Source organism: Orcinus orca, chromosome 3, assembly GCF_937001465.1.
Source record: "Orcinus orca chromosome 3, mOrcOrc1.1, whole genome shotgun sequence".
In the NCBI taxonomy this organism is placed as follows: domain Eukaryota; kingdom Metazoa; phylum Chordata; class Mammalia; order Artiodactyla; family Delphinidae; genus Orcinus; species Orcinus orca.
The window spans coordinates 58,976,729-58,986,512 of NC_064561.1; the positions used below are offsets into that span (position 1 = coordinate 58,976,729).

General features: G+C 55.4%; 1 protein-coding gene across 2 annotated transcripts in view; it reads left to right on the forward strand.

The window, feature by feature from the left end:
• Positions 1-1,758: 1,758 nt before the first annotated feature.
• Positions 1,759-9,784, forward strand: part of CAMK2A (calcium/calmodulin dependent protein kinase II alpha) — a 64,605-nt gene continuing 56,579 nt past the window's right edge. Inside the window, exon 1 of one of the 2 annotated variants that reach the window (XM_004280353.4) lies at positions 1,759-2,137. In XM_004280353.4, the coding sequence (XP_004280401.2) occupies positions 2,076-2,137 (62 nt within the window). In that variant the 5' untranslated portion in view covers positions 1,759-2,075. The remainder of the gene's footprint in view (positions 2,138-9,784) is intronic. The other variant, XM_004280354.4, reaches the window with a different exon arrangement.

Below are 9,784 nucleotides of genomic sequence, written 5' to 3' on the forward strand. Positions count from 1 at the left end.
TTCTCTTCTCTGCCTCTGAATTGCAACGTTGGCGGCAGAAGCAGGAAGCATATTGTGCGCAGAAACAAAACTGAGTGGTTTTTCCCTTTTGTGAAGGTGGTAATGGTGCAATTAGTGGCTAAGCCATTACTCCCTCCTCCCTGGCTCTCCTCCCCTCCTTCCCCTCTGCCTCCCTCCTCTTTCTCTCCTGGGAAGAAATGGCTGCATCAGAGTCAACTCCATCTTTCTCTCCCACTCCCAGCTCTCAGGAAGAGGGGCAGAATTGTGGGGGGGTGTACCCAGATTTCTCCAGGGGCTCCTGGACCTAGGGTAGTGAGTCAGGGATCTGCTGGGGTTGGGGATGACCAACAAGCAGACAATGTGTCCAGCAAGTGAGGTGACCAGTAGGGCAATTTGGAGGTTCAGAATAGGTGGGTTAGAAACCCAGAGGGTTTGGATCCTGGATCCTTTTATCCTGTGCTCATTGTGGGCAAGTGCTGGCATGAGACCTCAGCCTGGTGGGCTGTGAAGTGAGCTTGAATGGAGGAGGTGGGTATGAGGGTCTGAGATTCTGAGTTCAAGCTAGAGCGATGGGGTGGTCATGGTCTCACTTTAGACCTTCCTTCTCCTCTTCTAGAAACTAAAAAGAGGCCTCACAGGTACATACTCCCCAAAGGCCTCTACAGCCCTCAGCCTGTTCTATCTTCACAGCCTTCCTCTGCAGTGGCAACTTTGTTCTGTTTTGTAGCAAAGGAGCTAGAGGCTCAGAGAGGGGCTGTGACTTTCTCAGCGTCACACAGTTAATATATGTTAGGACTGGAATTGAATTCAGATCTTTAAACGCCAGTCCTTTTCCTTCTTAACCCCCCAGGCCTTGGGGTGAGATCTTGGGGCCATAGATATGGGTATTGCCCTGAAGAGTTGAAGTTGGCCAGGAAAGTGCCCACAGAATTTGGGAATGAGGATTTTAGGGCAGGTCCACTGCCACTCCCCTCCAAGCCAGGCCATGCTCCCCTCCCCACTGCCGCCTCCACCTCTTTCACCTTGACTTGAAGCACAAGCAGAAACTGGGACATGAGCCCCAGGAGACCAGATCTCCATGGCCCCGCTGGCGGCCTGGGGTAACGGAGTGGTTATGGAAGAGACCTCAGGAGGGGACCAATGGTCATGGCTGAGAGGGGTTGGGGTGAGCAGGCAGCCAGGGATATTCCCTCCAGAGTCCTGATAGCTTCTGTGCACTTCCCCCTAGCTAGGGTCCCAGTGTGATGGACAAGGTGGCAAAGAACAGAGAGAGAAAGAGAGAGAGAGAAAGCAAAATAAGAAAGACAGAGGAAGAGGCAAAAAAAAAAAAAATTAGAAGGGAGCAGAGAGATAGTTACAGAGGTTACGGTGATCCACTGAGAGAGAGAGATCCCAATGAATTAGCCATCGTTTCCCTGTAAACCTTAGAACCTGGCTGTTGCCAGGGCAACGGGGCAATACCTGTCTCTCCAGAGGAGATGAAGTTGCCAGGGTAACCGCATCCTGTCTTTCCGGGGGACCATCCCAGAATGTGGCACCCACCAGCCGTTACCATGGCAACTGCCTTTTTGCCCCATTTAATCCCATCTTGTCTGTTACAAGGGCCCCACAGTTGGAAGTGGGGGAGGTGGGAAGATTGAAGATTACTTGTGGACTAAGTTTGTTCTCCTTCCCCTCCTCCAACCCCTCCCTTGGTCCATCACCTCGGGGGTGCTGGGTCCGCCCACCCCTGGGTCCACACAGGCCTGCAGTACTGTGTGCAGTAGGGCCAGGGCGCCAGGGAGCAGGTTTTGAAGTGGAAGGCAGGCAGGTGTTGGGGAGGCAGTTACCGGGGCAACGGGAACAGGGCGTTTCGGAGGTGGTTGCCATGGGGACCTGAATGCTGACGAAGACTCGCGAGGCTGTGAGCAGCCACAGTGCTCTGCTCAGAAGCCCCGGGCTCGTCAGTCAAGCCGGTTCTCAGTTTGCACTTGGCAGCACGGGCAGGCGAGTGGCCCCTAGTTCCGGGAACAGAGCAGCGGCATCCCAGTCCTGGTCCTCCAGCCCCAAGCCTCGCCTGCCCACCCAGCGCCAGGATGGCCACCATCACCTGCACCCGCTTCACGGAAGAGTACCAGCTCTTCGAGGAACTGGGAAAGTGAGTTGCACCTCAGAGAGTCCTGGAGGGCTCAGGGAGTCAGTGTCACGGGTGGGGGTGTGCACCTGCAGTGCTTCCAGTGCACACACAGGGAGGAAGGCTGCATGTGTTTGGGGGCACTTGTACGTGCAGAGTGCCTAGAGCCAGGTGCGGGCATGTTTGCCAAGATGAGCCAAGGCCAGCGCGGCGAGTGTGTGCGTAGAGGTGAAGGGTTGACAGTGCATGGCAGTGTCTGTGCGTGTACACACACACACACATACACACACAAATGCACATGAGCTGGGCACACACAGATTCTTAGAAACAGGATTAAAAAAGGATCTTCCCAGTCAGCTGAGTCTAAGGCTGGAATCCCCTGTTGAGTTTCTCTTGAGGTGGCCATCTCCCTCAACTTGGTTACTTCTGGTGACAGAGAGCTCACCACCTCCCAGGTAGTTCCTCCTGCCTTTAGGCACCTACAGCAGCTGTGCAGAGTGGCCAACTTCTCCCTGTAAGCACATCCCCTCCCCACCTCCCCCCTGCCAGCTCCTGCCAGGGGTGAGGGCAACGATACAGCAGGGGTTAATAACGGAGCCACTGGTGAGGCTTCCTAGGTGTTGGGAGGAGGGGAGGGGATGAGGGGAGGGACAATTAGGCGAGCAGTGGGGGGACACTGCTGTTTCAGGGGCTAGTGATGTGAGGGTGCACCAGCTCTGGTCTCTTGGCAAAGTTGTCCAGCCCCAGAGCTCGTTTCCTGCCTCTGATGACTGGTGTAGAGAGAAGGGTGGGAGGATGTGGGGGGTGGAGAGCCCTTTGGGGTAGCCCGATAGATTGTGGAGTGTCAGGGAAGCGTTCCCGGATGCCGCCAGCTAAGTCTGGATCCATGGTAGGGGTACAGTTTAGAGGCAGAGTTTTCCCCGTGGGCAGAGCAGCTCCAGTGCCCTGGGTGGTCCCCACTGTAGCAGCAGGAGTGCAGGGGAGAGGGGCCTTGTGAGCAGGTATGTGCTGCTGTGAGGTCTGGATGTGCACACACAGGGGTGTGCTTTGTTGTGTGTTGCTGCGTGAGGACTGACTCTGGGGTACACTTGCATGCACTGAAAAGGTGTGCATGTGTTCACATGTGTGTGTACCGGAAGGGAGGTGCTGGTGTGTGCTTCATGTGTAAAGCCTAAAAATGCAAGTGTGCCCTGCAGGGGTGGGTGGATGCAAGTGGCACAAGCAGGTCCATTGGCTGGTTTGCAGGGGAAGGAAGGTGTGTACATGCGTCACTGTGTGTACACATGTATGGCCGGTCAGAGCTGTATGCACATCAGCTGTGCATAAATATATGTCTGTGTAAGGATGCACACGTGGGACTGGGGCTCACTGGTGTTCCTGTGAGGTCTGGACCTGCACGTCTGTGAGGAACAGGGGGGCATGTCCACGGGAAGGTTTATGTGTGTGCGTGTGAGGCCTGGGCCCATGGGCTCGGGTGGGAGTGTGGGGGTTGAAGGCGTGTGTGAGCTCAGGCTGGTGTCTGCATATATGTGGGAGGTGGGCCTGTGGCTGTGTACAAGTAGGCTGCCCGCACACACACACACATGCACTCACACACACACACACTCACACAGTTGCACACCAGGCTATCCTGATACCTACAGGCACACACCAGCTCCCTCATACAGACACACACCCATGTGCAGATGTGTGCTCACTCCTGTCTGCAGACTTCCTGTCTTTCTGAGTGTGTTTTTGTGCTGGGGATGTGGGGGGCTGGATAGCAGGAACGAAACGTTTGGGGCTGCTCTGGAGGACCGAGGCTGCTGCACTTGTGCAGGGACCCCTTCTCAGCTGGGTTCTGGCACCCACGGAACCAAGGATTCCCTGATCAGCTGGGAGCTGCCTTTCAGGGTGCGAGCAAGCCTCGGTTTCGGGAGGACTGCGTCACAGAGTGCAGTGAGATGGAGTTGAGACATGACTCAGGCGCTCAAAGTGAAAATAAAAGTGATGTTTTGCCCCAAGAGGAGATGGATATCATGCAGACTGGGTGCTGTGGGGGTGACTTGTCAGGGAGAGCCTGCGTGAGCCTTCTCAGCCCCGCTGTCTGCTGGGGCGCTTGGAGGGATTGGGGCAAGGGCAGAATTTCAGGGGACAGGGAGCCCTTTCGTGGCCATGGCAGGAAAACTGAGGGTGGCAGGCATGGCCAGGCCTAATCTGATCAATTTCAGACCTTTTCCTTCCACAACCATCAGCGCTCTTAACCTTTTTAAGGTCACATATTCCTCCAGGTATATGATGAAAGTCTAAGTCTACCTTCCCTAGAAAAACACACAAACTTACTTAATGGTCCAGGCAATGTCGGGACTTGCAGGACATCGGAAAGGCTAAGGATGGGCCTGAGGTTCAGGATGCTTGTATCGGAAAAAAAAAGGAGATGAGGCTCTACACCTCTAATGCCTGGATCTAAAAGGCCTGTGGGTGCATCATGGAGGAGACAGGGCTTTTGTGCTCCGCGTGCAGCTTCAGTCCAAGTGCCTAGTGGGACAGGAAGTGGCAGTGCCCACAAGGTCTGGACCTCACCACCCATAGCGCTGTGACACTGGGCGGGCTATAGCACCTCTTTCCCCCCACCTGTAACCTGGAGATAAAAAAGCGCTGGGAGGATGAAATGAGATGGTTCTCATAAAGACATAGTGACAAGCCTGGCACTCTGGGGTCACTGTTGCCCTCAGACGCAGGCTGAAGCTGACCTGCCACGTCTTTACCTTTTGTCTGGGGTTTGCCCAGCTTGGCAGAAGGGGCTGGCCAAGCCCTGCCCCCCACCCTACCCCCGCCCCCCGGCTGGCAGGGATATGCAACAGCTCCTGTTCTGTGGGGATAAGCAGCGAAGGTGCCTGCAGGGCCCATCCTTCAATCGGTGACCCAAGGTCCCTGTCAGCCGGGACACTGCTGTTACCACCCAGAAACCGAGCCCCCATTCTGGGAGCCCACGTCAGATCACTGGCACGGTGACTGCCTGAGACAGCTGGGCTGGCCCTCCAAGGGGACATGGGGGTCTTTGGACCTCCTTCTGAAGGGCCCTGGCTGCCCAGCTGGAGAGGAGGACACGTGCCTCTCGAGGGCTTCCTGGCACCCTGCCCAGTGAGGCCTGGCTCCTGCCTGCAGGCCTTTGAACAGCTCGTGGGAGGGCTGGCAGTCCGTCCCCCGCCTGGTGGGCAGCCAGTTGAGGGGGCGTGGGCTGGAATCAGGGCCCTGGGGCCTCTCGATGCCACTAGACGAAGGTCGCACTGCAGCATATGATTCACGTAAGCCAGGATCTTGATTCCAGTTTCCCTAGAGGGTTGAGGTGGCGCTGTCTCTTGGGACCCGGAGACTAGCTCACTCCCTCCTCCCTTGACCCCAATCCTCCTTCCTCCCATGGGAGAGAGAAATGGAAGCCCAGACCTTAGGAGCACAGATGCCTGTTTGGAGGCAAAAGGCAGGCTGCGGCGCCGCCAGCTGCAGGGTCAGCGTGGGCCCAGGCAGTGGGACCAGAGCTCCCTGCAGACCCAGCCTGCTCGAAGACCAAGATCAGGGGAAGGGGGTGGGTTCCAAGAGGTGGAGAAGGAGGATGCCTCCACCAGCCTTTGACATGCTCTGGGCTTTGGATCCCACTCCCAGGAGAGGTGAGTTAGAGAGGCAGAACTACCCTGCAGCCCGTGTAATCACTGGGCTGCACAGAAAGAGGCGCAGAGGGGATTTTACTTGAGAAAGGGGTGCGGGAGGAGGGAGGGAGGCTGGAGAGCTTGCAACCCACTCTTTCCTCTCTAGGAACAGGGGCCTGAAACTGACTCAAGGGCGGTGTTGGGGCTGGGGAGGGGCTGCAGGCGCCAGCAAGTTTGCCCAAAGGAGTGGGGAGAGCTATCTCCAGAGCCCCCCCAACCCCTCTTACCTCCATGGCTTTGTATCATGAATGGGGCTTAGGCTGGGATGATCCGTGGGGGACACTGGGGACCAGAAGCAGCTCCTTGCGCTGAGCGGGGGTCGGTGGGGGCGAGCCCAGGGTCCTGGGTGCTTAGGTTCTCTCTTGGGACACAAGCTCTAACATCTGCAAAATGTGTTCAGCAATCCCGCCCTTCCCTGGCAGAGCTGTTAGGAGGATCGATGGTGTAATATTGGAGAGGGAGAAAATACATGGGCATCGATGTACTCCCCCCACCAAAGACCGGTATTGTGCTTTTATTTTGCTTCTAATAACCTCTCACCTTCACAGCATTTTGGGGCCGGTGTGACACTTCTCCACCCATTAGCTCTGAGGGAGGCAGAGAACTTACTCGCCCATCTTACAGATGAGGAGACTGAGGCTTGAGAAGGTGGAATGACCAGTTCAGCAGACTGGTGGCAGCTCTCAGGCTTGGGTTTGGGTCTCCAGCACCCTGCGTGTGGGGGGAGGGTTGATGAGAGGGGCTGCTTCTGGTGCCCTGTCTGGGGAACACTTCCAGGGAAGAGGGGTGTGGCCTTGTGGGTGAGGGAACTCTGAACTGTCACTTATATATGTCCAATCATGATTCTCCTTCTAATTTGAGACACCACCCTGGGTGGATTCCTTGTCCTTGGTGTACCTCAGCTTTACCATCTGTGAAATGGGGATCAGAACACTTCTGCAGATGCTGAAATGTGCCGTTAGAGCTGCTACCCTCTTTAGCCTCCGTCTGTGGAAGGCACCCTTGAGGAATTTTGGGCTTCCAGAACACCAGAGCTGGGAGGACCATAGACACTGTCTCTCACAAGCATCAACGGTGGAGCCAACGCCCAGGGAGAGGTGGTTTGCCCAAGGCCACAGGGAGAGGCAGAAGCAGGGTCTGGTAGGGGACCAGATGGTGTGCAGGGGCCAGAGGCCAAGGATGGGAAGTTGGGGGGCAGGTGGGAAGGGGACAGCCTTTCCTCCCTCCTCCTCCGAGCCAGCAGAGCGGAAGGCACGCACATGTTCTGGTGCATGCCGCAGGCCTCCGCCTCCACACAGCCTGAGACACACTGACACTGCCGAGCTTCCCTCCCGCCTGCCTGCCTCCCTGCACAAGCCCGCGGTGACTGCTGCCAGCACCCCTGCAGTCTTGGGCCCCGGTCCTCTCAGTGGGGTGATGGCAGAGCCTTGGAATGCAGCGCCTGCATCCTGTTGCTAGTGCACGAACACACACACACACACACACACACACACACACATGGGTGCATGTGGACGTGCAAGTACACAAACACACTGGCTCCAACAGGGCATCGAGCAAGAGTCTTACCTCCCAGTGCATGGAGAGCAAGATGATGCTGGCTAGGCTTCTGGGCTGTCTCTCTCTCTCTCTCTCTCTCTCTTTCTCTCTCTCTCTGCCCTTGCCTCTCGTCCTTCCCTGTGTCTCTCTGGTCTCTGTTTCTTTCTCTCCCCTTCCCTCTTTTTTGTGCTGGTCCCTTGGCCACAGTCCACCCCTCCTGCATGCATGTTCCCCGTGTCACGGTCTCTTCTGAGCCTCTCTCTGGCACAGTAGGAAGCCTCCCTCCCCAGGCCAGCCTGATGCAGCCCCCCAAGCATATCACAGCCTGCTGACATCCAGCCCAGGCACTAGATCTAGGTCCTCGTGGGGCTTAGCTGCCCACCAAGGTGTCAGGTGGGCCTGTAAGGCCGGTGGGACTTTCTGTGCTGGAAAACGCTGACAGCCTTAGTGTCTTGGCATCACATAAAAGGAGGAACACTTCTGTGACTCTTGCATCCACTCAACAAGTATTTCCTGACAACAGACTCTGCTCCCAGCCCCAGGCTGAGCCCAGCAGATACCACATGCCAGACTTATGTCATCTCTGCCCCTTTGGGGCTTATGGATTAGTGAGAATCTGACATTAATTAAATCACTTCAGATATTATTATTTAAATGCAGCTGGTTAAGGGCTCTGAGCACAAACATGGGGCTATGAGCTGCAAAGAGACCTCAACTAGTTGGAATGAGGGAGGTATCAGGAAAGGCTCCCCTGAGGAGGTGACACTGGGGAGCTGGAAGCTGAATAAGAGTCAGTCAGAGGGAAGAGGGTGGAATAGTGTTCCTCAGAGTGGGAACAGCACAGGCAAAGGCTTTGAGGTGTATATTTTGATGGAGCATGTCAGCCCCAGGGAGGTTGGTGGACCTACTCTTCTTAGGCCTGCTCAACTTGCCTCCAACTTTTGGATGCCTGGGTACTAAAAGGAATATTAAAAACCTATAGAATGTCTAGAAGAGGGGGCCTAGGCAGGGTGGCCAAGGTCTGGAAGCCAAATTAAGTGAGAGAGGGCTGAGAAGCTGGGGGAATTTAGCAGGGAGAAAAGACCCCTCGGGGGTGTGTCCTCTCCCCTCATCTCTGCAGGGACATCATGTGGCCCCAGAGATGAGACAAGGCTGCTCTGTGTGGCCCTGGAGGGCAGAGCAGGACCAAATGTGTAGAGTAACAAGGAGGTGGGTTTCAGCTCAACGTAAGGAAGAACTTTCCAATGGTCAGAACCGCCCTTCTACCGCCCAGATGGACATGGCCTTGGGAGATAGTGAGCACCCTGCTAGCAGAGATATGCATGCATTTCCACAGCCCTCTTCTCACCCCGTGCCTCCAGTTCCCTCCTGCCCTGCATCCCTGTCCTCGCCTGGTGAGATGCCGTGCTGCAAGCACGAAGTGGGCGACGGTTTCGGGGCCAGAATAGCCTCAGTTCTGCACAGAATACCAAAATGAAGAGTGCTCCCTTGTCTTAGGGACGGGGAAATAAGGCCCAGAGAGGGTCAGGGCCTTGCCTGAGGTCACACCAGCCAGTGACACATGAGGTTTGGGTGCTCCAGCCTCCTTCCAGTCCAGTGCTTGGCTTTTTACCCCTGGGAGCCTCTCTCTCTGAAGCTCTGAAAGTCTTTGCTGTGTACGTGTCGATGGAGCCAGGCCAGGAGGCCCTTGGAGCCTGGGGAGAAAGCAGACCCTCAGCCTTTTTCCTGCTTTGCCTGCTCTGATCCTGTCACCAAGCTCTGTGGAGATATATATATATATATATATATATATATATATATATATATATATATATTTACACAGCAGGTTCTTATTAGTTATCCATTTTATACATATTAGTGTATATATGTCAATCCCAATCTCCCAATTCATCACACCACCACCTGTGGATTTTTTTTTTTTTTTCTTTTTGTAACCCATTCAAGAAAACCCAGGCATAGCCCAAACAAGGAATATGTTGGAATTTTTGCTGGTTCAATGTTCCCTGCAGCAAAGAGACTCTTCTGGTTCCCAGGCCTTCTGTGTCCCCCACAAGACTTCTGCTGGGTTGGCGCACGGCAGGCCTGGGGGGGTGTGCAGGATAGCTTGAAGACACTCTGTCCCTGCAGTATCTTTTGGAGTCTGGAAGTGGGCGGCTGCAGCGGCTTGGGGAGGGATGTGTGGTTTCAGAAAAAGGTCCTAGGATTTTCTGGCTCTCAAATGCTAGTTTGCGGAGTTTGGGGCAGAGCTGCCATGCTGAGCTGGGGAGAAGAGAGAGAAAACGAAGTGGAAGGGGTCCTGAGCTGCCAGCCCCTACCATCTCAGCTTTATTTGCCGTCTGGCGACCTGCATAGCTGTGTTTTGTTTGTTTGTTATTAAGAAATGATACTATTGGGCTTCCCTTGTGGTGCAGTGGTTGAGAGTCCGCCTGCCGATGCAGGGGACACGGGT